The sequence below is a fragment of the Python bivittatus genome, unplaced genomic scaffold (genome assembly GCF_059951505.1).
Source record: "Python bivittatus isolate LINGU-HERP-01145 unplaced genomic scaffold, Pbiv_v1 ctg000080_np1212, whole genome shotgun sequence".
Taxonomy (NCBI): domain Eukaryota; kingdom Metazoa; phylum Chordata; class Lepidosauria; order Squamata; family Pythonidae; genus Python; species Python bivittatus.
The window spans coordinates 28505924-28533475 of NW_028277035.1; the positions used below are offsets into that span (position 1 = coordinate 28505924).

The window sequence follows — 27552 nt, forward strand, 5'->3', positions numbered from 1 at the left end:
GATCTGTCACGTGATAAAAATGTAACGTAATGTAATGAAACCATTTTCTTCTCACTTCCTTAATTTTTCACTGCTATTAGTAATTTACTTTTAAAAGTCCATCAGTTTAACTCCAGTGATTCCAGCAAGCTCACTCTGTACAACCAGTCAAGATAAAGTCTCTCCCTGGATTAGGTACCCACCACCAATGGGGAACCTGGATATGCTTTGGCTGAGTTCACACTTAACATGAAACTTCTATTTCTTTTCATGTCAGAATATTTCTTTTCATGTTGTGAATGTATCATAAACCACAATTAGGGTCAGTGCTCTGCTTTAAAACTCCTGCTCCCTCAAGAGTATGATGTGAAATGAGTCCTGAATCAACAAAAGCATTGCATAGCAAATGTGGCTTATTCTTTTAGCCACATACTCCTATCCTTGAATAGTGTGGCAACAAACCCTGTGTCAATCTTTTGTTTTTGAGAAAATTGAGAAAATGCAACATGATGGAACAAGGCAGACAAGAAAAGTTATCCATCATCCTTGGCCATCTGAGCTGGGAATGCAGTTCTGCAACAATGGGAGAATCACAAGTTCCCAATCTTGGCTCTGTTTCATGAGAACTTTAAAAAATTGCATCAATGAACCCCTGATGTTCTGGGAGTTATAAGAGATGCACTATAATTTTCTCCAGTACTCAGTTCTACCTTGGTATTTAGCAAGTACTATACAGACAGGGAAATGGGGGCACAGTAGAAGGGTCTCTTTTCTGTCTTTAAGAAGTCTATGTAACGCTCACAGTAAAGTGTCAATTTCTGTATTAGAGTATAAGGTTTGACAGCAGTTATTTTCATAGTTAATGCTTCGGATTATGTCATTGGCTAATATCAAATCTGGCCACCTTTAAATTTCCTACGACCATGGGCACCGTTATGTTATTATTATTACTTGTTGCTTTGCTTTTGTTTTGTGGTTTTAAACCTATATGTGTTGCCCAGAATCACAATTGTAAGATGGGTGGCTATATACATTGATAATTAAATAAAAATCCAACCCCTTGGTTCAGTAAGCCGCCCACTACATGGCCATGTGAGATCTGAATGGGCTATGAAGCTAAACTATCTGGCAAATTCTCAACTGCCAGAACAGAGGTAATGCTCTGGTTGAGGTGAGAACATCTGGAATACCTGAAATTCCACTGTGAAATTATAAGCTTCTTTAAGCATGACCCCCTGGTCCCATGTAACCTAATAATGGCTCTCCTTCATCCGAATGTTAATGCCATTAAACTAACCTGGTGTTTTGCATCCTAACAACTACACACAAGCACTCCTGAGAAGTACATTGTCTAAAACGTGCAATGTTTTAAAACAATTCGTCTGCTTGCTTGCTTGCTTTTTGAAACTTGGTGTTGGCCTCCAATGTAAGCTGCAGAGGCCAACCTGACTCCTACCTGTGCTTTTTTTAGCAGATCGGTAATTACAGGAAACCAATCAGGAGTCAGCCTCTCCAACTCTAAGGTGATGATCACCAAGGCCAGTGTGGAACCCTTAAACTGCAACACTTGGTGGCAGGCCATACAGTGCTGTAGCTGTTTGGTCAAGAACGCAACGTGGCGGGAAGGATTCCTCTGAGGCAGCCTAGTTAGTAGTTGGGGCCACTTGGACATCACCATGGCATGGAACTGGAGAGAAGAGAAACAATCAGTATATCACTCATATCCATATTTATATATATATATATATATATAAATATATATATATATATATATGAATGAGAACTTTGTACGTTTTCCTATGTCATTGACCAGAAGTGCAAACTAATTCTTATTCATGGCAGGACCTCTAAAATCTATATTATTATTATTATTATTATTATTAATTATTATTATTATTATGTTCCATTGTTATCACTTGTGTCGTATTTGCCAAATATTGAGATGTTTAAGCTTACACTGAATGTAACATTCTGAATTCGTTGCATTGTCGCAATTGGAAATTCAGAAAGTCTGAGTTCTCATTTATTTGTATAAATAAGAAAATAGTGATATTCAAGCCAGCACAAAGAAATAAATGAGAGTGATCAAAATCACTGCTACGTGAAGATAAACAGTTATCATCCGGGTTGGTTACAACAGGACATTTACCCAAAAAACTCCAGGATGGGAAAAAAAACCTAGTTTATTATAAAAGGAGGAACATTAAGACACTGTTGTATCACTTGATTTTTTGCCTTACTATAGCACATAGTAACTTCTTAAAGGGAAGTTTTCTTTCTATAAATGTTTAGCAGTTAAGATATGACTTAAGTGCCAGATCAGAATGATCTATTTTAACTAAAATGAGGGTTAAGTGCATTTATGCAGGGTGAAAAAAGGCTGATCTGAGATGACCTATTTGTGAAATGTAGCAAAAATTTTGAAAGTTTTTTATGTACAGTATTAAGAGTACAGATAGTTAGAAATATTTTTGCAGTGTGCAAAAAGGAAAAAACCTCTAGTGGACAGTATGAGTATCTCTTTTCAACATCCATTTCAGTTGTCCTTTCAAAATGGGAATTTACATTCATAAATCAGACCTAAGTGTTCGGAATAGTAGAATGTTCAAATGGAAATTCAGTATCTTTGTGGTAAAAATACACTTCAAAATACTTGCAGATAACTGAGAATGTATACTTTGTGATGCTAACTAGAAGGGAATGTACGTGCACTAATGTTAAAAAAAGTCAGCTTAGTCTTTTAACCAACAAAAGGTTTAACGCTTACAATGTGTAAGAAATCCATTGATGTTGCTGTGTAAAGATCCCAGTGAAGTTTATCAAGTATAATCCTTTCCATTCTCAAAATCTCAGCTGGAGAACATTTGCAATCACTCTGCACCGCCAGCTTCTTTACTGATGGTATTATCTGTTCAAAAACAAATGGGAAAATAATAAAAGAAGCTCAGTTCTTATGAAGTATTGTGTAATGGTGATGTGCGTACAATTCTCTGAAAGATGAAGAGTTGCTTTTTGGACTGTCCGTGTTATAACTGAATAACTCCTAAAACAATTCTTCTCCGAAATCAAAACATCCAGGATGCTCAACTGTGTATTACAAGACAATATTCTCGTAAGTTTGAATAAAAACTAATTCATCCATACCAATTCCTTATGTATATGAGTAAGTCCACTGAAGTAACCTAAATTGTGAAGTGTGAAAATTAGCCTCAACTGTGTAATCTGTACTTGAAGCTTTGGTTCATAATTCATAGTGGTTTGTTTTCCAAGCCACTAGTATCTTACTTGCTTAGAAATGGATCTTCTCCACACCAATCTCTACAAACACAATCTCTACAAGCACAAACAAATGAAGCTCCACTTTAAAATCCTGAGAATGTCAACAGTGTATATTTCTGATCTTTTCATGGCAGAGTTTACTAGAAACCAGGTTTTCCTATTGCTTCCCTACTGACCACACATAGGCAAATGCAGCGGGAGGTGAGTAAGTGACACAATGTGTGGCGTGCAAGTATGAAAGGACAGAGCTTGGGTTGTGATGTTACGATGCACGTTTCATCATTTTGCTGTCATTGTGGCTCGGGATGGATACGCACGTGACCACATCTGCATGGAATACAATCAGATTGCCAACTAAGGCCAAGGTTCAAAGGATGATTTAAGAAAGGGACCATTTTTTTAACAATATGGATTACAAGAAGCTGATGAATTTAATTCTAGATCAATGTTTCTCAACCTTGGCCACTTGAAGATGTCTGGACTTCAACTTCCAGAAGTCATGCTTGCTGGGGAATTCTGGGAGTTGAAGTCCAGACATCTTCAAGTGGCCAAGGTTGAGAAACACTGATCTTGATTATCTTGCAACTTTATCTTCAGGTACATGTCTATGACAGCAGTGCAGTGTTGCAGACTGCAGTGCCCGTTACCAGATGATACTGTGCTAAAACTGCAGCATGTACTGCAAGATGTTCCCATCCATGGACAGAGGCAGCAAATTCAGTGACTCAAAACTGACAGAGTTTACACAGCATGTTAAGATAAAATTTTTCAAAAAATTCTGCTGGGTTAGATAAGCCAACATGGGTGGATTCACGCATAACACATGAAGACACGGCTGAGTTCACACAGCACGTTAAGCTGAAATAAGCAAGTCTATGCCTTAGTGTAATGTCTGAACCCACATTCTGTACTTTTAATTCATTCTTGTGTTAACTGCATTCCTCCAGGCCCTCAACTGGCAGAAAAATATGCTGGCAACTGATCTGCCTCAGTTATGAGGTTTGCAGGTGGTTCCATCCTGACAGCTTTACTGTGGGACAAGTTAAGGGCAACGATTGGTAGATCCCCTGGCTTTGTTTCCCCTCCCATCCAATACCACCAACTGGCAGGAAATACCACCATCAAAGGTGCATTGGGACGGGACTAAGGGTGGGGCAGGTGCTAGGATGAAGTACAAGGAGGCTTTCTCAATGTGGCATGCAAACTCCCTCTGGCTTCACCTCCATCCTCCTGACCTGTCAGATGGGCTGTTTTGCACACAGGTAGATACACATTCAAAAATAGCCCAAGTGACATGGCCAGCATTTTCAGCTAGCAACCCACACTCCACCTTATTTTCCCTTCCTAAAAGAATGGCCTCTTGGTTGTTCGAAAGATTGTTGAACACATGTTTAATAACAAGACGAGTGATATTCTGGAAGAGGGATATATCAGTGTGCATAAGTAATCTGTGTCATGCCTGAACAGCACTTTGCAAGGCACAAGTCAGGCGTTACCTGGGAGATGCCTCCAAGGAAATCGGGTGTCAGGATCTCCTGCAGGCCAAAGACCCATGGAGGACAACGACCAAACGGACAGGTTTGTAGCAGCCTCAGTCAGCCAATCGGAGCTTGACAGCTGTCAGCTCCTCTATGCATCATCACCAAAATTGGGAATGAGGCATTGTAGGTTCTTCATAACCCCACATTTTTGTTGGGAAAGACAGAAAACACTACTTTAAAATGGGAACAGCTAAGGAAACATTTATGCTGCCTCTCCAGTGGGCTGCAGTTGAGACAAAGGCTGCATCATGAGGACAGATCCTTTACAGGTGGTTAGGGAGACATTGTAATCCCTTGGTTAGGAGGACATGAAGGCTGATGAATGAGCCATTCCATCCAGGCCCATTTAAAACAGGACAACATCTTGTGTATTACTCAACAAAGTCCAAACCTTTGCTTATTTAAAATGAAGCCTACCTCATCTTCTTCATTGATTTTTGCTGCTAGAAGCAGACAAGCAATTGCGATGCAACGGAGATGTTTTAACTGTGCCTGAAACACAGAGATAAAGAATAAAGGACCACTCTGAAGCAAAAAGTATATAAAACAATATTGCTGTGCAAGCTGCTGAACACACATACACACACACACACGCACACACATCATATATATCTATACATCAGATAAGAATAAATCAGTACCTAGAATGTATTTTATTTATCACTGAATTTATACCCGTCCTTTCTGTTTATTCCATCACTCAAGACCATATACAGCAATAAAAAAGATAGAGGGTAAGATGTAACATAATACAATTAAAATTAAGGTCCTTTCTTGCATACTCAATGATCAAGCACCTAACAGTGTGGACATCTTCAGAAGGGCGTCTCCTGCTGATCTGTGGACCCAGGCAGGTTTGCAGTGGAAGGAGCCATCTCTCAAGGAGCCAGCCTCTACACCATTTACCATTTCAAAGGGTCTTAAATTATACCTGGTGGGCAATTGGTAGCCAAAGCAGATCGTTTAGTACAGCATCCGATGGTCCCTATATCTTGCACTGCTCAGCAGCTTGGCCACTGCATTTTGCACCAGTGGCAATTTCCAGACTCTTTTCACGAATATGTCTACATAAATAATCTTGCAGTACTTGAGATGGGTTGTAACCAAGGTGGGGGTAACTGTTGATAAGCCCAACTGACTCAGAAAGGTTGCAGTTGTGCAAACATACTTCTTGCTGCAGCTGCTACCTGTCAATCCAGTGACTGCTGGGGGAAAAGAGCACCCCTAAAGTGTGAACTTTTTTTTTTCCCTGGGGAAGTCCAATCCCATTCAGAACAGACTTCACTTCAATCCAAGTCCAGCTTTTTCCTAACAGCAGCACCTTCATACAGTCAGTAGGTAACTACATCTTTTTCATGCTTCTTTCAAGTTGAAACTTCAACAGTGAAATAATCATAGGTCATAGTATCATGGTTAAGGACCACCAACTTCAAGTCTGCTCTCAGCCATGGAACCTCATTGGGTGACTTTGACCCAATGATTCTCTACCCAGCCAATCTCACAGGGTTCTTATTACAAGGGTAAACATGAAGGGAGATCCCCATGAAAGCTGCTTTGAGCTCCTGGAGGGAAGGAGGGACATAAAATCTAACAAATACATACAGTACATATGTACATATAAGATTATGCCGTAAGGCTGCAATTATTTCCACACCTGGAATAAGCCTCAATGAGCTTTTTACCAAGAAGACACACCTAGGATTGAAGATTCAATTATCTGACATTACACGTGTGTGATGAGATCTCCTTTCCACTTTCCACTGTTAACAGAAACAACTAGGAGAGGCCAGAAATCTTTACCTTTACTGATGCCAACAACCGGTTCAGAAAGCTGACAGCCAAGGAAAATGTTTGAAAGCAAAACTGAAAGAGTGAGCTTAACTTTCCAATCCACATAACAGCTTCTCCATAAGACAGTGGAGAAATATCTGTGCCCTAAATGGAAAAACAGAATTAAAACAAGCAGTACAATCATTTGGAATCTCTCAGAGTTCATGATCATAATAGCGAATACTTGTACCTGATAAAAGTCAGACGTGTGCATCTTAAGATGCCTGAGATTTTTCTCCTCCTCATTGTAATCAGGAAATGATAATGCCCATCCCTGGAGGTTTAGACCCAGATCCTTTCCCCAGAAAAGTACCAGGATATTCATAGGTGTAGTCAAGGAAAGCAAGAACAGAATTTACTGTTTTACCCAGGTTCACTCTAGAATAGGATTCGATGCTATGCAAATGATAGCACACACAAGCTGTTACACATCCTTGTGAACACTGCATGTGGGAAGAATGTGGATGCATGCAATGGCCATGCTAAGTTTGGGGGATCCAAAGGGAAATTCTCATCTCACGTGGGTCTCAAATGCCATTCGGCAGAGATCACCCTTTCGCATACCTTCAGTGTGGAATCTTGGAAGACTGGTGCTTTCCATAACTTTCCTTCCCTTGCTAGAGCATGCTCCAACACCAAAGCAAGATTCTGGCTTTCCAAAGGCCCAGTGCACTTCATAGCAGTAAATCAATGGGCCTATTTTCTGGAACTACTATCTGGAAGTTAAAAACAACCATTACAACAGCCAATGATTATTTTACTCCTAAAATAACACTGCATGCACAAATGAATCTGTTTGCAGACTATAGTTAGTAGACAGCCACATACCAACAAGGAGACATGGTTTTCAAGAGGCCGGAACACTATTTGCTGTACTTTACAGCGGGGTTAGGAAACCTCAGGAGATTGATGAATAGGTAGCATCCTTCTCTTTGGCTATGCTGATCAAGGCTACTGGAAGTTGAACTGTACCCACATCTGCACGTTTACTTTATAGGAACACTGTAATGATTTGATATGGGCCCAATCTTACCTAAGCAGCATGACCACTATGCTGTGGTAATAAATAGTCCCAGCTATTTTGTAATGCAAGTTAAATTTACAGGAGTATATTATCGTTAGTTTGTTAAGCCATGTCCATTACATTTACTGCTGAAGAGAAAGTTTTCTCCCCATTACAGAGAGTTTTAACTCTCTTCTTTGATGGAGAGACCCACAATTTCTGATATATCCCATTTATATCTCAGATCTTCTGCTCTTACCATATTTCCAGAGACATTAACGGGCATATAATAGAAATGATATACCATATAATAATTAAAAGAGCAAAAACATACAGTAAAAGCACAATTACTTTCTGTCCGAGGTGTGCATTGCAAGGCTGTACATTTGCATCTTCCTCATCTAATGTCTAATAAATTCCTGGGCACAAATCTTTGTTTCAGAGTGAAGTGACAGCAGGAAAACAGGCAAGTAGCCTGGAAAAAAAACATGCATGTTCCTAAATCATGAAGTATAAAGCCATTTCATTTGGACTCTGCTGCTTAGAAGCAACAATAATATAGCAGTGTAAGCTGTTAAGACATGGCCCAGTTAAGACTCTTATGTCTCTTGCTGAATATAAGATAAATAAATGCTCAGCTAATCCGCTGCTTACATTACCAGCAACAGTTAATGGCTCCCTGTGCCATATTGACAATTGTTTTTTTCCGCACCCTCCTCTTTTTCTTAGGCAGGAGCCTGATATCATTCTGCCTCCTTTTGGGAGTCTCCATTTCACTTGGTTATACTCTAATACCCACTATGGTTCTGTGTGGAACCTCTAAGGACCAGATGAGTCTGTTTCCTTCAAAGCAATCCCACAAATTGGGATTTGTGGGACAGAGCTCTGCTGTGAAAGATTTGTCTGAAAGATTTATAAAATTTCTAGGCACAAGAAGCCAATATTTATGCATGGTGTAATATTGGAGGTCTTTGGCAATAAAAATAAGTCAAGTATGAAGCAGAAAGAAATGACCCCAGGTCTAAGAATATGCAACAAACAGGTTTTCAGATAGCCTGCATTCCTTATTCAGTCTGCATGATGAATGCTGCAACCACCAGTCGAACACAGATGTATCCAGAATACATGATTAAGAATTGAGTTAGGAGATTCCCACACTACTCACTCAGGCATAAGAGTGGTGATAAATCACTAATGCAGACAGGCATTTTGTGCCATAATGATGGTTTGGTAACCCCATAAATGGCTGGGCGACTCCATTAATCTTGGCTTGTCAGAAGGCTAGCAAAGCAGTTGGGAAATACCAGGTCTCAATCCATGCCAATCAGCAGTGGTCTACTCATGCATTCCAACTGTGCATTGTGGGACTGTGGTAGTCACACAAGAGAGTTCAGATACTCCCATGTTACATATCGTGCCAAGATCACAACTAGGGCAATTTTCCTAACTTGGTACTTAACAATGCTGGCTGGTCTGGGAGATGATGGGAGTTCAAGCTTAATATATCTGGGACATATCTGTGAAGCCTGAGTGATAGACAAGCTTGTGTCCTCCATGATTGAGACTTCTATCTGTCCTAGTCAGCATAGTCAATAGCAAAAAGTTGTAAGAATGACATTCTTAAACATGAAGGATGAGGTTCCTATCCATGTTTACACCATCTTTTTGCCAAACGTAAGAAAAAGAAGACTTTTGGAGTTTTCTTACTGGGGGCGGGGGGGGGGGCATGCCTGAGTCAGTCTTGATTCCTGGCAACTGCCTGGACTAGTCCCTGCAATTTTCTTGGCAAGGATTTCCAGGAGTGGTTTGCCCTTGCCTCCTCCCTAGGACTGAGAGAGAGTGACTGGTCCAAGGTCACCCAGCTGGCTTTGTGCCTAAGGCAAGACTAGAACTCATGGCCTCCCAGTTTCTAGCCTGGTGCCTCAACCACAACACCAAACTACCTCTTCTTTTCCTAAACTGCTCTGTTTTTCTGGATTTGTACTGGCTGATTTGAGGCTGATTCTAACATTCTTCTAACACAGGACAAACTTGCTCCAGTAATCATTTGTACATGACATGTCCTCATAATGTTGCTTTTGTCTCATGCCCAGTCCAGAGCTGAGGCAGTTTAAAGCTGCCTTTAGTGGATTCAGTTTTACAATAAAGTCCTCCCTCTTCTCCCAACACAGTTTTCCATGGATATGATCTAGCGTGCGTTTTGCCACACTGGGTTCTATGGAACCCTAGGGTGGGTTCTGCAGGACTAATGTGGGTGGGGGGAACCTCTCTGCAAGACTTAATCTGTTGCAGCGAGTTCTGTTTTTTCTTACTCCCTTGTGGAGGATTTCCTCCCCTTTTTTGCTCAGTTAGAAAAACTGCTATGGATGTCCCTCAAGAGCAGCCCTGAGGCGAGAAAAGATAATTGACTGGGTTCAGGGTTTGTTTTTTTTTCCTGCTTAGTCCTTTGCAGAAAGGGTTTTTTCCCCCCTTAGTCCCTCACAGTAGTTTTACTCTCTGCAAGAGACTAAGGGAGAAGAAAACCTCAGATGTACTCAGACATCTGCTCCTGTCTTGATGATGCAACCTGCAACCCTAACAATTTTTCTAAAGTCTAGAGCAGTGTTTCTCAACCTTGACCGCTTGAAGATGTTTGGACTTCAACTCCCAGAATTCCCCAGCCAGCAAAGCTGGCTGGGGAATTCTGGGAGTTGAAGTCCACACATCTTCAAGCGGCCAAGGTTGAGAAACACTGGTCTAGAGGAAAGGGCAAGGCAGGGCTTGTCAGCTGACATTCAGAAGCCCCAGCCTTCTTGATTCTGAGAATTTTTTTTTTTAAATAAACAGGTTCCCCAGCCAGAAAAAAATTGAGAATCCATGGCTTAACACATTTGGTTGATGATGCGGTCATTAACTCAGTTCCCCTAGACTGCTTTCAGAGCCAGGTTGGTGTAGTGGTTATAGGCACTGGGCTAGAAACTGAGAGACAGCAAGTTCTATACTTGCCTTAGGCATGAAGCCAGTTGAGTGACCTTGGACCAGTCACTTTCTCTCAGTCCTAGGAAGCAGGCAATGGCAAGCCACTTCTGAAAAACCTTGCCAGGAAAACTGCCAGGACGGGTTCAGGAATTACTTGAAGGCATACAGTACACACACACACACACGCACACACAGTTGAGAGCTTTAGGATACTGGGGGCATGCTCCTCTTCTAGTTGCTGACCCTGCCTTTCATGGCTATTTTGGCTTGGGCTGTAGGATACCTGGGCTCCAGACAGGTTTCTGTCCCATCATTTTCCAAAAGGCTGGATAGATCTTACCTGGAATCCTTACAAATACAGGTTTAGCACCCTGTTTTTAAAACATGATACCAGCACTCTTTGAAAGAGCTAGGCCCGTGTTTAAAAAGCAAGATTAGTGCTCTCCTAAGAGAATGCTTGTCAGATGCTTCACAGAAGGAAGCTGGGAGAGGAAGCCAGCTTCCACCAGCTGTCTGTTACAAAGGCATTTGTTTGCTGCAAAGAAGGTCAGTTTGAAATGGGGAAAAGAGAAAAGGAAAAGGTTCTGCCAGATGGATGTTGCTTGTTCTGTCATCAGTGAGTGCATTACAAGTTTCTTGCTGTTTCTGACATCAAGAGTTTAACCTGGCTGTACATTTTGCTGTTTTTGTTACTTTGGTTGTGGGAATAATGGTGTCCCATTGCCTCTGACCCAGGTACTTCTGGATGCTGTTGGAATGACTACTCACAGTGCCATTCCATTGCAGCACAAGCTGAGGACAGAACTTGCTCCTTTTCAGTCACCCTCTTCCTCTGTGCCTGTTAGCCTGGGGTGACTTGGGAGGGAGAAAGGGCGCCCAACCTTCCTTGCAACCTTGCTTCCCTGCCCATGACCTGTCAGTTGAACAGTGGTCTAATGTTCCTTGGGCCTGCTGCTCAAAGCATCCACTACATTCGCCCAGCCTTGCCACACCATACGTCAAAGAGAGGGATCATCGATGATTGTTTTCCCATTGGCAGTTGATGCCCAGTGGGAGGGGGAAAAAAGCAGGGGAGGGGAGTCTACCAATCACTTTCTTTAACTTTCTTGCATTAAAACTGCAAGGATGGCACTATGTGTTGGCCATATTATTGAGGCAGAGCAGCACTCAGAGGCTGGGGAAGCACACTTTATGCAGGCTCAAGGCCTGGGGGATTGCACTGACAGACATCCGGCTGTGCCCTTCCTGAGGTTCTCTTAAAGCGTGGCACCGTAACAGTTTCCGTTTATGCTTATTGTAAATGTATCTTTTTTTGCATGCAATGAGGAAACTGTGTTTAAGAGTGGGGAATAACTCCCACTGACCCCCCCCCACAAAACCCCCCCACAAAACCCTATGCAAGTTAGCAAATCTAAATTTCATGAATGTGGAGTCTTTCATAATTTATTACAGCCTCTTGCATCATTGTAAAGGTTGATAAATATTTTATAGCATCATAAATGTGTGAGTTGCAGCTCTTGTTTGGAATTTTTTCATAACTTAGTAAACGGAAACTTCTTGGCAAATTAAAATTTAAGGTGTTAAAGTACTGCTGATTGATAGTGGCTGCTGGTTACTGAATTATCCAGGTTAATTCTGGATGCGTACATTGCGCTGAACCCTATACTAAGTAGACGGTTTGGGTTTGTACTACAAGCTGAGCCATTTAGCTGGTAACCGAGATTAACCAAACATGGCATGTTGTGCAAACCCAGCCGCTGGATCTTTATCTGTCCTAAGTGCGTGGCGTGAACTGAGCGCGTGGTGTCAGACGATGGACCAGCGGCTAGAGCAGGGGAAGAGAAGGAACACAAACCGTCTACCCAAACCCAGCTACAGCAAGCGCGCTCTCCAGGAAGAAAACAACAGGAAACCAAGCACGTGACTCAGATCATATGAGTGGCTGGTACTTTAAAAAAAAAGAAAAGGAGAAAAACAAACAACAAAAGTCACGCTTGCAAAGCAGACCCCGGGCGGAACGGCTAAGGGAGTGGGGGAAGTGGGTCGACTCCGTCAAGGCTGTCACCGCCAGGAATGAGGAGATGAGCGCAGCTGGCGGGCTGGAAGGTCACCTCCCTCTCCTCGGATGGGCTCTTACCTAACCGGCCCGGCCCGAGAGGACCCGATCGCTAAAGCGAGGCTCTACCCGTGGCGTCTTTGCTGCGGCGGCGGCGGCGGCGGCGGCGGCTGCTGCTGCTCTCATCCTGGGTTGCTGCGTCTCTCGGCAAAGGCTCGATAGGCGAGGAGGAGGAGCGGGAAGCGTCTCTGGCCCGGGGGGCTGGGGGTTGAAGTCAGCGGTCCCTTCTTAAGCCCCTAAACTCCTCGCGCAGGAGGGCCGATCCGCTGGCGCGTCCTCTCCTAAGCGTTAGCACCGAAGAGCAGCGGCAGCTCCGCCGCTGACAAGCGCCCTCCCCAAATGCACAAGGGCTGGGACGGTCCTTCCGAGGGCGGGTTCAGTCCGCTTCGGTTCCCTATTCGGGTAGGCCACGCCTTCTGGGAGGCACTCCGTGAGACTCTACACGGAGCCGCCGGGGTGAGCGTGAGAACACGGAGCGGGGGGTTCTGTTTCTGCTACAGCAGGCCAGCAGGAGCCCTCGCTCAAACTGAAGGGAAAGGGGACACACAGAGCAAACAAGCAAGCTGTAACAGTATCAGCTGGATTTGCTGGAACTTCTTTTGTCTAAAGTCTGTTGAAGTTGAAATATATCTATTGCATAACTTCGTGGGGCGACAGCTCCAATAATTCGCAGCTAGCACAGCCCTGGTGATTCGGTTTTATTGCTTCTAGTTCAAACATCTGGAAGACATCACCAGCTTGGCCAAGCCTCGCATAAGACTCTAAAGGAGGATCAAATCTCCGCCTATGAGTTTTATGCATGCTGGGCTAGCGTAGCCAGGAATAGCAATCACTTTTATTGAACGCATCCTGTTGGTGCCAGATCCCGGAGAAAAGGCAGGTGGATAATCCAAATCAGTACATCCAGTTAGCCAACTGGGTACATACAGAAAGTACCACTGGGCCAATATTTTGAGAAGTCATGTGTTGCAAATAGATTACAGAGGATGTTTGCCCAAAGTTCACTTGGAAGATGCAATAAGGAAATAATCATTGGCTTCCTGTATTTGGAAAAGCGAAAACAGGATGTTTCCAATTTTAGTGAGATTTACAGCTACCTTCTTGCCTTAGGAAGACTATTTGGGTATCAGAAAACTCTTGTGCTATTTTGTAAACCTACAGTAGGCTTTGTGTTGATCGGCATATTCATGGCCTTGAAAAATCAACTCGCAAACATACCTATGAAGAATAGAGGAGAGCTCATTTAGGGAGGTTGATTCCAATTTCCAATTCTTCCCTCTTCTTTCCTCCATACAATAAAGCCTCAGAATGTTCATTAAACTGAGGTGGAAGACATTTAGGAAGGGAGGCACTTACATTTCTCTTGATATCTGTTCTCTTATCTTCTAAACATAAGTCCTGATTAAAATGCTGTGCTGCGTGAGAGAAAGGTCTTTTGTCCTCAAGAGGATAGAATAGGCTTGAGGTCAATTCTGCCACATTTTTAGCAAATAGTACAAGTCACTTGCTGGGAAAATGTTTAAGGATTTTGGAATCTGTGTCTGGAACATCATACCCCCTGAGATCAGATTGGCACTAATCCTGCTGGCTTTTTGTAAAGCGTAGACCTGGACATGCTCCAAAGCCTGTGGGTCGGGAGGTTAGATGGCCAGTCGAGAGGTCTCTGTTAATTGCTTTGTTTGGGTCTAGGTGACCATTGTTGTTTTTTAAATTCTTTAGTAATATTTTTCTATTGTTTTATTTGTTTTAGTGTCGTTAGCCTCACAGAATTGCATGTTGCAAGATGGGTGGCCATATAAATGGAATGAATAAATGTGTGTATCTGTGTGTGTGTGTAGGAACTTACAACTGACTTCCCTAACATTAGTGTTTTGTGTGTCTGTGTGTAGGACTAGTCAATCCTTCATGTTTTGCCCATCTGCTCAGATCTCTCAAGGAGGATCCACTGAGCCCATTCTGAGGTCTTCTTCCGTTACATCTTCAGTTATAAGAAATAATTTGGGATCCCTGCCTCCATATTGAAAAGACTAACAAAGGTCTTTTCAGACCTTTTATGGCTCCAATTCCCCACCCCCCCAATGGGATTAGGAATATTATGGTACTAATATAATAGTAATTTGTTGCTGAAATTGAAAGTAGAAATGTAGCACAAAACTTACAATTCCATTGAAATCAATGACATGCAATTAGTGTAGCTCAGACTATAATCTAGACAAAGAAATTATAGTTTGGAGTAACACTAGTGATTATATAAAAGCAAAATCTAGAAAAAATTAAATATTTTTCCATCCCATTGTATCCATGGAAGAGATTTGAGATTGTGGAGCCCATAGGTTTAACTTTAGGTTCCTAACTTTACATCTATTTAATATATATCATTAGACAGCCCTTTCTTTAAAAAACCTGCTACAGTATTTGTTTTGACTTTTTTTTTAATTGTTCTTGACAATTTAGGACACAGCTGTGTTCAGACGAAAACATCTGAAAAATTATTTTTCAACAAAATTGTAAAACCAATCTCAGCTGCAGAAAACTGATGAGGTATCCCAGATGACTTTGAAAAGAAACAAATACCAATTCAAGAAATGCCTATCAACACATTGTGTCAGTAATATGTCACTAATGGAAATGGGTGCTTCCTTTATTCTGTTAATTATTTTTGGATGTTCTACAATTAAACTCTGAAATTCTATATGAATAAGAATTAGTAATAAAAACAGCCACCTACCTGATTTTAGCCAGTATGTCAGTTTTTTACATTTTGGCACATCATTTTAAGCTTTCTCCCAAAGGCTAAATAGCTAAATTTAAATTTGTTTATCTTCAGTCTAATTTGAATGTACATAAGTAGTGTCATGCTGCATGGTGTTGAAACACCGCAACTTTACAGTTCTATAACTGTACTTTCTGGTTAACTGTTCTTCCTCTTCCTCCTTCTAAGAATTGCCAGTTGTAATGACCTCAGACACAGTGAGCTAGATGATCACATATTTCGACAGCTTTTAACCTTTTAATGTTGATACTGCTTTATTTATTTGCCCTGAATATTTTATAGATACGGATTAATAAGTAAAAGGTTTGCCAACTAAATCTGAATATTTTTGTGATTCACTTTATGATGGAAATTACACACATGTATACATACATGTATAACTTATATAGGATTTTATTAGTTTATGGATCAATGAAATCTTGTTGTTACATGTGGTAAGGCAGAGAAAATAAATTGTTCAAATCCTGTGAGAAGTGTGTGACCTGGATAAAGCTGAGTTAGCAACAATAGTAGCAGGAGTCATTCCTCTAGAATGTAATCTGTGTCCAGAAGGTTCTAAGTTCAGGCTCTGGGAAAAATGCTGGAGAGACAGTGCTAGGCAACAGTAGCAGACTATGCTGGATTCTCAAATGTGCATAATCAGCTTTCACCTCTATAAATTTAGTTTAGGAATCTATAAAACCACCAGTCATTTTTATGGGAAAAGCAAAGTGCATATATCAGTTTTGGGAACAGTGATGGGAGAAAAGTCTTGATTATAAGCTAGTAGATAGCTAGCAGCTCAACAACTGCAAACAGGAACATGACAAAGTAAGAACCACTTCCTTAAGATAGTCAGGAAGGAGCACAGTGATCAGATCATGGCTGCAAAAATGAGACAACCAGTAGATGGCAGCAAAGAGATAGAAAAAAATTAACTGCTACTGCCATCTGCTGGTCCTCTGCATTTTTGCAGCCCAAATTGATAATTGGGGAAGAGGAAGACATTAGTAGCTGCTCCCCACCACCCAGTTTGAGCTGCTAGTTATTTCCTTATTTTCTGCAATTGCTCTGTTTTCAATGCTTCTAAAAGTACCTATTGGTTTCTATGTTCATTTGCTCAATGGGATAAAAAGGATTAAGATGAAAGATCCCAACTGGAGATCACTGCAGGTTGATTTCATACAGACCACACCAAGCACCTCTAATAAAAACAGAACACCTTAATTGTTTTTGCAGAAAACAAAATACAGGAAAGGGATAAAAAGAAGGCAATAACATCTAGGCCATTCCCAACACACACACAGACACACACTAGGTGTGCAACAAGATGATTGCATAATACAGCTCTAATGCAAAAGCCCACCAATCTTCCTGGCCATTCTCTAATTTGGAATGGCCTCTATCTATGAGGGGTTACATAACAATTAAAAAAAAGTCGACGATGCACAATGTTAAAATCGAGCCTTGATTTGAAGGACAGCCAGTCGTGTTTCTTACACAGGAAGTATCACGCATTAATTCCATGACAAAGAAAAGGAAGCAAGGAACGGGGATTTACACACACATCCCGAGGACAGGCTGGTAGATGTTATAATCCAAATAACCGTCCACTTTTTTCCAATTAGTTAATTCGAGACATTCATCCAGTTCAGCCAAACCTATTCAACAGAGCCCATCCCTGAGTTCGTCTGCAGAGATCCCCTGGAGTGGCGACACCAGAGAAGCAGCCTCGTTCCCATCTTACAGGAAAAGCGTCCAGGCGCACAAGGACGGGCGCTGCAAACCCCGGACGATCCCTGGATGGCAGCGAAGAGCAGGCGGTTTTTGCCTTGGCCTTTGCATTGCACCTGAGACCGCCTTCGCCGTCCTCTTCCTCCACGGGCGCCTTTTCCCGTTCTTCAGCCTCCTCCCGCTGCCCCCGCGCTACGATCCTCGTCCTCTCATTGGCTGCCATTCAGCACCAATAGGTGAGGAGCACCGGCTCGAGCTTTTTGGCTATTGGCTGAGAAGCCTCTGCAGGACGCCGAGGAGTGGAGAGGCTGCTCGCCCTGTCATTCGGGTGGCGCAAGCGCACTGGCCCCCATTATTGTTACAATTGTAGCAAAGCCGACGGGAACCTTGTATCTCGTGAACGCCCCCTCCGGCTTTCTCTCCCCCTCGGGCCGGAGCGACGCCTTCGAGCCCCGTTGAGTGAGTGCATCGCGGGCGGCGGCGGCAGCAGCGGCAGCAGCATGCCGGTGAGCAGCCTACCCCAGCCTTCCCTCTCTGCCTTTCCCCCGGCTCCTTCGCCCCGGCGCGCCGTGGCCCGTTGCTAGGGGCGGCGCTGCCAGGAGAGCCGAGCGCGGCTTGGCATCAGGGTTGGGAGGGCGGCTGGATGCGGGCGCCTGCAATGGGGCTGTGGAGAGGGCCTCGGGGAGCGTGAGGAGGCGCCTTCACGTGTCTCGCAAGGCGGATCCTCCTGGAGTGGACCTGGAGACTTCTTTCCCACGAACGGAATGGATTGTGAATCGGCAGTAACGCATAGGACGTTAGGTAGCAGTCACAGCCAGCGCCTGTGAGAGGCGAGGCCTCAGTCTCAGGCAGCCCTTCCCCACCTGACGCTATCCAGATGTGATGGACGACACGCCCCTTGTTGCCATCTCATGTGAATCTAGTGCTGGTTGCGGGTGTCAAGAATTACAACCCAGCATATCTGGAGGCTGCCGGTTTGGGGGAGACTCTCTCTGAAATTATCATAACAATGTTAGCACATGTTTTGTGGGAGCTTAAAGTTATGATGTGTGTTTTGATGGACTCATTCCCTTTTGTCATGTTACATTTCATGCATCCAGTAAGGTAGACAGTGGTCAACCAAAGTTTATGCCATAATACATTGATCTTGCCTGTTAAAGTCCTGTAAGGCTTTTGCAGCAACAGACTAACATAATTTTTCCTCTGAAATCTCAGTCATTGTGTTTGGATTAATGAACTCTTAAGTAATTAATTAACTCTGTCTTGGTTTTGCACTTTGGGGGTTTGAAATTGATGATCCTGTGAAATTGATGAGGGAATCTGAAGATACAGAGAGGAAAGAGAAGGCATCTTTCTGCATATCAGAGCACAGACAATAAGGCTGGGGTGCTGTAACTCTTGGAAATAAACCTATTTTATTTCATAACCCACAAAAGTACAGTTCATCTTTTTCACTCTTATGTGAAAACCTAATAGCAGTGAACTGTGAAATGTGATATTGGGACTAGCAATACATTGGTTTGGAAATCAACTGTTTTATACAAAATACTCAAATATGTTTAATATTTGATAACAATATATGAATTCCAGACAACCTGTCTCAATAAGGTGCATTGCTCCACTTCAGGAAAGAGTTGAGGTAGAGCTGATCTGCCTTAGTGGGCCGGTCTGCCTTCTATAGTCCACCCATTAGAAGCAATTGTTGCTTCATTTCATGGAGCTGTTTTGGAAGGTGCTTCATTCAGATTTATGATGAATCAAAGCACTCCTCAAAGATCTTCATAGCCCTGCTGTTTGATGTTTACAGTGATGTTTAGATTCATCACTTCTTCATCCTCTCAATATAATTTTCATTTTAGTCAAATCACTCTTAAAAATCAGGAAAATGAATCTGTTTAATGGTCACAATTATTCTATTTGTATCCTAGATCTGGATGGCTCATTGGTTTATTTGATTGATTAATAGATTAATCAATCTATTAAAGATTAAATGTATATCCAATGTTTCATTCAGGAACTCAGTGCGGCATACATAGCTCTTCCTTCTACTCCTCTTCTCCAACAAAAACCCTGTGAGGTATGCTGGGCAAAGAGAGAGTGGAATCCTTAGGGTTCTCTGAGCTCTCTGAGTTCTCTGAGAGTGACTGCCCCAAAATCACCCAAGCAGCTCCTGTGGCTGAAAGTGGACTAAAATTTGGGTTTCCCCAGTGCCAGTCCAACACCTTAACAACTATACCATGCTAGCTGTCAATGATTTGTCACCTAGCACTTTCGACACACATGAAAATCTTGTTAGAAGATAAGAGTTCAAGGGCAGTACATTCCACAGATTCTTTAAGCTGGTGTATTAGATTAAAACTATATTTAAGAAGGGAATAAATATATTATATATATTGTATTATCTGAATAAAACTTTATGAACTATCACATGACTCAGTATGATAAATCTTAGGTTTTTTGGTTGGTTGTGGTTTTTTGCAAATGTTATAATGCTTAATATCTAGCCCAATGTATTATTAAATTTCATTGATATCATGATTCGGTCCTAGCCTCTATGACTTATGCAAACATATTGTCATTTCTGGTAGTTCTTAAATGGTGATGAAAACTGAAATCTCATCTATGTAAAACACAAGGTTGCTAATTCTGCACTGTATCCCTCTTATGTGCTACACTATTTATCTTTATTGAAGCAAGGCCAGCCTTTTTTCCTGGTACTACTGATATCAGTATATACTATGCCTTCTGATATATCCTTGGTTTGCTGTGAATTGATAGAATTACAGAGAGAATCTGTAAAGCTGTCTGCAAATTACTATATTTATATACTGTTTCCCTCTAATGCTTTCCAAGGAGTTTTGGGTAAACATCAGATTCTAGAGATTATATTTACCTCCTTTTTTTTTTTTTACTCAGTTTTATTGATGACTTATTCATTATAGTAAGACAGAGAAAGGATCAAATGGCAGCATAATGCTTTGAAATTCAGAAGGGTCAGAGACATAACACTCAGTGTTCCTTAAATCTCCAAGCCAGAGATGAACAACCTTTTTTCTTTTGAGGCTGCATTAGCTCAGAAATAGTCTGGGAGCGTGTACCCATTAATGGATGAAGCCACCGCCTTTCTCTTCCCTTAACAACTTTTTTTCCATTTGCTGCCTTTTGAGGTGTGTCTTAGTTTGCCTTGGCTTTCTGTTTTCCAAAATTCTTCACATCTGCTGAATCATAGGCAGTAAACTCAGCAGGTCATGGAGCTGGACCTAAATGCCAATGAGAGGTGCTGGACTGCTACTTCTTTTCCCTCTGATGGCCTTTAAAATGATAATTGGTAGCTGGAGGGAGTGAAGAAGATCTCAACTGGGCACCAGTCATCCAGGCATGAGAAAGGGGTGTTTTCTTGCCCTTCTTGGAAATCCTTGGGGTATATGACTTGTCTTTAAATTCCTGCAGCTTTGGGCAAGAATTGGCAGTTTCCTTAGCCATGGCAAAGGAAATACATGTCAGCTGCAAAGGGGTTAACGATTTGTCGCTAGATTTGTGCTGAACTTTGAGACACATGGAACTCTTTGGAAATGCACCACAGCAACTGTTATGACAATGCACATCTACGGGTCCAAGGCTGGGAAGAAGGCTGGGCTTCCCTACTTCCAGGCTCTGCAGAAGGGTGAATTCTCAGCCTTTGGGTGTATGCTCTCCTCTCCTTTTCCAAGCTTCAAATCAGAGTCGGGGAAATGGAAAAGCTTCTGATGTTTAGAGGTATTATGTGAGATGAAAGACTTAATTTTGCCCCCTGAGAGGAGGGAGATCAGTTACAAATTATGATTGACTACATAGGCAACCCAAATCTGTATTGGTTTTGGACCATAATAAAAAGAGATGATGGTGGTGAACCTCTATAAATTTGGAGATTTGACATGAAAGCTTTTATTAGAATACAAATGCTATTATATATGTGCACATAAAACTATACATAGTTTCCTGCTGAATTTCTCATCAAGTGACTTGTACTTCCTAAGAAATTTTGAAGCAAAGGATGACTTGATTTGATGACTGTTGGAAGGTTTTTCTAGTGGAAAAGGCTAGGAAAAGATCATATAATTGTTCATCAACCTCTTATTTCCAGTAGTTTGATAATATTGCATGCTTCACAAATCAGAAAGTTTCTTCGATAAATGGTGCATCTTAAAAGCTGTGTATTCTGCTCAATACATTTGCCAATTTCATCTGTGCACTGAGAAAGTAAAGGTGGCTGGATTCACACATTTGCTGTGCTACAATGTGGCTTAGTGCAATTTGTAAACCCAGCCTTTATGGTTTGCAAGACGTGGTTTATGGCTTGGCATCATACATAAAATCGGCAATTATGGTTTATTCAGCAAGCCATGAGATGTATGAGCCTGTCCAGAATTTAGTAGAGGTAAATTGGTAATGCACAGTACATTTGTTTTGGGAGACAAAAAAAAAAGTTATTTGCATGTTTTTGAGTAAAAAGAAAGCTTGAGTGAAGAGTGGTGGTTCTAAAACATATAAAATAAAGTATCCTTATGAGCCTAAACCCAAGAAAAGCTTGCTGGATCAAATTCAAAAATAGTTCATAAAACATTTTGGTGTTTCTTATTATTAGTTTTCCAGTGGACACTTAAATATAATCCAAAAATATCAAATCTTATATTTTCCAAAAATACAGAGTGATTGCCAGATTGCTTCAGAAAGAGTTCTTTTCAACTGGAGTTATGACATGTTTTTGCATTCCAGTTTTGTTTCTTGCTCTTTGTTGAATAATGATTGGGCATTTCTTTCTCCATGTAGATCAGCAGATCTGAAAAGCCGGACAAACCTGATAATTCTGATAACGTCAAAGTTGTTGTTCGTTGCCGGCCATTCAATGAGCGGGAAAAGGCAATGTGTTACAAAATGGCAGTCAGCGTTGATGAAATGAGAGGCACGATCACTGTGCATAAAACAGATTCTTCCAATGAACCTCCCAAGACATTTACATTTGACACTGTTTTTGGGCCTGAAAGCAAGCAACTGGATGTTTATAACTTGACTGCAAGGCCAATCATTGACTCTGTTCTGGAAGGTTATAATGGTAAGCACTTCTCCATTGTAATGGGATAAAGAAGGGGAGTGGGGAGAGCCAACTGTAAACGCTTTTTTCTGCAACACAATTGCCTTCTTGAAGTATTAGAATGACTCTGCATTTTGTGTGTGGGTGTGCATGTGTGAATCTATGTGTATAGACACACATGCGCACACCACTTGCTGTTCTATTTCATTATAGAACACCCTGTTTACAACATGGATTTGCTTCCTTTAGCGTTTCTACTTTGAGCCACAGAGAAACAATCATCAATAGAATACTGTGATTAACTTGTTCTAGGTAGAGAAGGGTTGTACTTGTTTGCGTGGAAACTCTTTTGCTCAGAGAAATAATCATATGACTATCTGCCTTCCCTCACCTATACTTATTGCAAGATAACAGTCCAGTTAGATTTATTAAACTGGGATCAGCCAATCCAACACTCACTGTGCTTTGGACATGGCATCAGTCAGGTCTGTCAAAGCTAAACTCTATACAAGTGCATGTATAGCCTTGTTTAGACCTAACAATTACAAAGACATTACAGGCAATCTCATTGAATGACCACTTGTTCAGCGACTACTCGAAGTTACAACAGTGCTGAATGAGGGGGACGTACAATGGGTCCTCATAGTTATGGCCATCACAGTGTCCTGCAGTCACATGATCACCATTTGAAACCTCCTTTGCCGACTTTTGACAAGCAAAGTCAGTGGGATGCTGCAACTGCTTGGGATTTGCCTAACAACAGCAACTGGGACTGCCAGAACTGCCTTCATAAGTTGGTGCAGTTACGTGATGTCACGCTTTATGACAGCATCACTTAGCGATGGAGTTCCCAGTCCCAATTACCATCAGTAAGCAAGGACTACCTGTACAATCTTTGCATATGCAACTCCAAAGCTTTTTTCTGGTGAGACACAAGTGATAAGTTCTTCAGGTGTCGGGAGTAGGGATGTTCCAGGATGCCCAGGGTTATTTGGCTTGACTCAAATGATACTGAACCTGATTTGCACATTCTGGATTAATATGCTGATTGGAATGCACTTACCCTCCAGTTTTTGAAAACATTTTCAAATTTTAGTACACTTCCCTGTTCTAAAACCTAATAAATATATATAGAAAATTGTATTTTACGCTTAGAGAAAAAAGTATAATTTGGGGAGGATACATTTTTAAATAAAAACTTCACAGTTTGATTCAGAAATGGGATAAAACAGAGTTATGAATGAACATACGAGAAAGTGACGTGGACCAGGAAAAGAATGTTGTGTTTGCCCCTCCCTGCTTAGAAGTTTCATAGAGATCCTTCCTTCTAGGCATGCACATGTACAGCTGTGGCCTATGCCCTCCTGGTACTGGGAGTGCTAAAGAAAGGATTTGTATTACAGGTACCATATTTGCTTATGGACAGACTGGCACAGGAAAGACTTTTACTATGGAGGGTGTCCGGGCTGTACCAGAACTCAGGGGAATCATTCCCAATTCCTTTGCTCATATATTTGGCCATATTGCAAAGGCTGAAGGTGATACAAGGTAAAATTATTCATTTACTTTCTTCACATTCCGGTCCTGCCAGTATCAACTCCACTTAAGAAGTGCTTTCCTGGATCAGACCGAAATTTCACCTAGTCCAGGACTCTGTTTCTGACAGTGGCCAATCAGGTGCTGGTGGGAAAACTCAGACAAGACATGAAGGCAGCAGACCTCATCACACTGAAGACCGGAAAGCACCGCCAGTGCTACTCGATCTTTTTTATCCAGAGTTTCAGGAACTTAGAAACAAATGCAAGCTTACAACTTTTACTGTTCCCTTTGTGAACCAAAAGCTCTGTTCATTCACACATTTGTACACCCAGGCCCACTGATCTGACTCAGAGTCTAGCTGGCCAAGCTGGGTTTGAGTTCCCCAAGAGTTGAGGCAGGCACATCCCATGTACTCATCCTTTGGGACGGGGGTAACAGGATTACAGTTCTGTATATTTTTATACTTTCCAACAAGTTTGACCAGAACCATCCTGGCACTTTTCTTATACCACTTAGTGACGATATATTGGCATTAATGTACTGATTGATAAATAGTTCATTAATTAATCTGATTATACATGGTTAATGTATTTAAACACCATTCCCTCTTGCTTTCCCTTAATATTCAAAGAGAGACAACCTTAGAGATTTGCCTTAAAGTTATCTAATGCTCCTGTTGCTTTGCTAGTAGCAAAGAATTCTCTAACCTAAATATGTGTTTCATGAAGAAGTACTTCTATTAGTGTGTGCTGCCACTAACACCCTCAGTAGTATATGTGTCGATTCTTGCTTGTGAGGTCTTCTCTGTCTTTTATTAAACCTGTTAGAAACTTGAGGTCCACCAACTCAAGCCTTTTCTGAAAGAAATATTCTTAAGAATTGTATACCAAAAATTGTTTTGAATACTGTAACTTAAAGGAACTTGGTTCTTCCACATAACCACTCCACTTTTGATTACCCAAAGCTTTCTTCATTTTAGTATAATTTAGAATAAAGGAAAGTCATTTCTGTTGAGCTGTCATTAAACAATTAAGAGTAACCAATTCTTGGGCATCTCCTGCAGAGGTTCCAGAGATTTTACAGTAGATCATCATGTAAGATGGATTCTCCTCTTCCCCTGTAGTTTCCCAAGCTCCTCCAAAATCTACTCGAGCAGTGTGGGGCCCTGAATACTTCAGAGAGAAGAAAGAAAGGGAAAGCCTTACTGTAGAGATCTGCTCATATAACATTGGATGGCACTCCACTGTCTTCACTTCATAGCTTTATGGGAAAATCATACTGGCCATGACATTTGCGTTTTATTAATTTCTTGTTGCATTCCTGTCCCAAATATATTTCTTTTCTTAATTTGAAATGCCTCAAATGGAATCTTGTTTTCTAATAAGATAGGGGCTCTAAGCCTCTTTTCAAATTAGTTCCCTTAATTTTTTTTTTTTTTTATCATTCCAGTGCATCTCTCTCTTTCTCCCTCTCCCTCTCTCCCTATTCATATGATAAAATTAATTCTGGCAATGCTTTTGCTGTAATTGTAATTTTAAACTTTAGGTTTTTGGTTCGAGTCTCTTACTTAGAAATCTACAATGAGGAAGTACGTGACCTCTTGGGGAAGGACCAGACACAGAGGCTAGAGGTAAAAACTTGTTGAACTCTTAGCATTGTGAAAACTAGCTGTATGATCATCTCTTTGCTATTTGGCATGCTCCTCTCGCCAATAACATTGGAGTGCTCACTTCTGATTTATTATTATTACTATTATTATTATTAAATTTTTATTCCACTTTTTATATGCAGCGAATATACCTAATATGCATTAGGAAGGAGTATTATGAATATCCTTCCTCCTGTTTTCTCCACAACAACAATCCTGTGAGGTACATTGGGCTGAAGGAGAGTAACTGGCCCAAAGTTACCTTTGGGCCAGTTTCATATCTAAGGGAGGCCTAGAACTCACTGTCTCCTGGTTTCTAGGCCAGCACCTTCACCACTATGCCAGACTGGCTCTTACTTTAATATTCTAAGAACAGAAATATTTGTATGGTCTATTGTGTTGAATATAAAGGGTGTCAAGAATAGTTGTTCTAAAATACACATCACTCGTAGAAATTACTAACTAAAATGTCTTGTAGGTTAAAGAACGACCTGACGTAGGAGTTTATATCAAAGATCTTTCGGCATATGTTGTAAACAATGCAGATGACATGGATAGAATTATGACACTTGGCCATAAAAACCGTAAGTTGCATAGCTCTGTTTGAGTGTTTCACATCCTTTGTGGATTGTCCTCAGTTTCATTAAATTTGACCATTCACTATAAAAGAGTAAGAAAAACCATCCACAATACTTATGCTGATTCATTTGTCTTTTCCAGTACAGCTGGCTCAGTTCATGTGGTTCTATATATATAGCCTTTGATATAAAAAAGTGATCAAATTTAAATTCAGTTCCTGAAACCTGCATAAGTTACTTGTTTTTATCTTCCATTCTTTTTCCTAGCTACTTATGGTGATATTCATATCCTTATTTCACATTACCTTAATTTAATGTCTATATTTTTAAAACAGTTAAAATTTTAAAAATAACAATTCAGTAAAAACCCTCTAAAAAGGACGCATTTGAAGCCATAAACTATTTAAAATTTTTATCATCCAGGATAGCAGTACCAAACAAGACTGGAAGGTAGACCAGCACCAAATTAACCCAGTCTGAAAAGATACACCTTAACAGGACATCAGCCATGTACAAGACTCAGCACCAACTATAAATAAGTAGGGTAAAAATTTCACAACTGAGCCCTTTCTCAGGTCATCGCGTAGCATATTCCTAATGTAGCATCTTTAAGTAGGCATGTCCCCTAGAGCTAAGTGGACAAACCAGTCCATGAGGAGCTGGCACTCCAGATATCGAAGTCCTAAACTGTATAAACCCACCTTGTAAGAGAATTAGATTGAGATATGGTAACTTGCCAAGGGCTCTTCCCCATCGTTCCGCTAATGTGTCTGTGAACCAGAAGACAAACTCATAGATTCTGCTGTCCACATTGCCAGTCACATTTGCCTCAATTCTGGCTTGCAGCTGGAAGATGGTGTCCTCATTTCTCAGGGAAGGCTGCCCTCTCCTTGCCTTCTCACCTTCCCAGCAAGTGGGAAAACCATTGGATTTAGCTGTGCGTTGGAGCTCATACCTCCTTCACTTGCTACCTCTCTCAGCCTAGGAAAGAGGGCTGGTGAATAGGGAGAGAAGGCTTTTGAACAACCTGTGATCAGAAACAGTTGACGGTAGGGTTGGGTGAGCTTTTCACTCTCACTTTCTCTCCTTGCATAATCCTACAGCAGCCAATAGTGCTGAGTTAATTCATCCTCTAGCACCACCAACAAAACATATCAGTTTGGGGGCAGTGGCCTGGCTTGTTGGCTGCTTAATAGAAAAAAATACTCTTTTGACATTGAAAAAGCTAGGGATAACTTAAGGCTATTTGGAGTATGGCCAGGGACAAAGTAAAGTCAGTGTCATGGGCACCCAGCAGATAAAAGTGGTTGTCAGGGCTTGTTCCTATAGTGGTTAAATACAAATGGGGAAAGGTTCTAAGAAAGCTTAGTAGGCTTCATGGCTAAGAAAGAATGGCAGGTTCCAACCCAGTGCTCTGCCACTATGTCCCTCTGGCTCTTCACATTGTCTTTATGGAAAGGAAGAAAAATGCTTTCAGTTTAGGAAAATCCACGAGTTTTCATATACAGATTTCCATTTCAGCTA

The 27552-nt window shown here is 41.4% G+C and overlaps 3 protein-coding genes across 4 annotated transcripts in view; 2 read left to right on the plus strand and 1 right to left on the minus strand.

Annotated features, from left to right (window-relative positions):
- SEPTIN8 (septin 8) overlaps positions 1-1639 on the plus strand; it is a 72329-nt gene extending 70690 nt beyond the window's left edge. Inside the window, exon 10 of the mRNA XM_088133724.1 lies at positions 1451-1639. Coding sequence (XP_087989850.1) covers positions 1451-1616 — 166 coding nt within the window. The 3' untranslated portion in view covers positions 1617-1639. The remainder of the gene's footprint in view (positions 1-1450) is intronic.
- Positions 1640-4754: 3115 nt separating this feature from the next.
- On the minus strand, positions 4755-13065 carry CCNI2 (cyclin I family member 2). The gene is made up of 5 exons (XM_088133725.1): positions 12728-13065; positions 7194-7345; positions 6600-6734; positions 5217-5291; positions 4755-4929 (listed from the first exon to the last, which is right to left on the minus strand). Exons 2-5 carry the CDS (start codon positions 7305-7307, stop codon positions 4888-4890), a joined length of 366 nt encoding a protein of 121 aa, XP_087989851.1. The 5' UTR covers positions 7308-7345; positions 12728-13065; the 3' UTR covers positions 4755-4887.
- A 4476-nt stretch (positions 13066-17541) lies between these two features.
- KIF3A (kinesin family member 3A) overlaps positions 17542-27552 on the plus strand; it is a 30772-nt gene continuing 20761 nt past the window's right edge. The window contains exons 1-5 of one of the 2 annotated variants that reach the window (XM_088133726.1): positions 17542-17698; positions 22002-22284; positions 23667-23811; positions 25348-25432; positions 25929-26034. In XM_088133726.1, the coding sequence (XP_087989852.1) occupies positions 17693-17698; positions 22002-22284; positions 23667-23811; positions 25348-25432; positions 25929-26034 (625 nt within the window). In that variant the 5' untranslated portion in view covers positions 17542-17692. Of the gene's footprint in view, positions 17699-21995; positions 22285-23666; positions 23812-25347; positions 25433-25928; positions 26035-27552 lie in introns of those variants that run through there. The other variant, XM_088133727.1, reaches the window with a different exon arrangement.

Excerpts from the sequence above, each read along its gene's own strand:
- CCNI2 (XM_088133725.1), bottom strand. The coding sequence starts at position 7,307 with ATGAAGTGCACTGGGCCTTTGGAAAGCCAGAATCTTGCTTTGGTGTTG. Across the intron at positions 6,735-7,193 it reads TCCAAGATTCCACACTGAAG|GGCACAGATATTTCTCCACT; the intron begins GTATGCGAAAGG and ends TTTTCCATTTAG. Across the intron at positions 5,292-6,599 it reads GGTTGTTGGCATCAGTAAAG|GCACAGTTAAAACATCTCCG; the intron begins GTAAAGATTTCT and ends TCTGTGTTTCAG.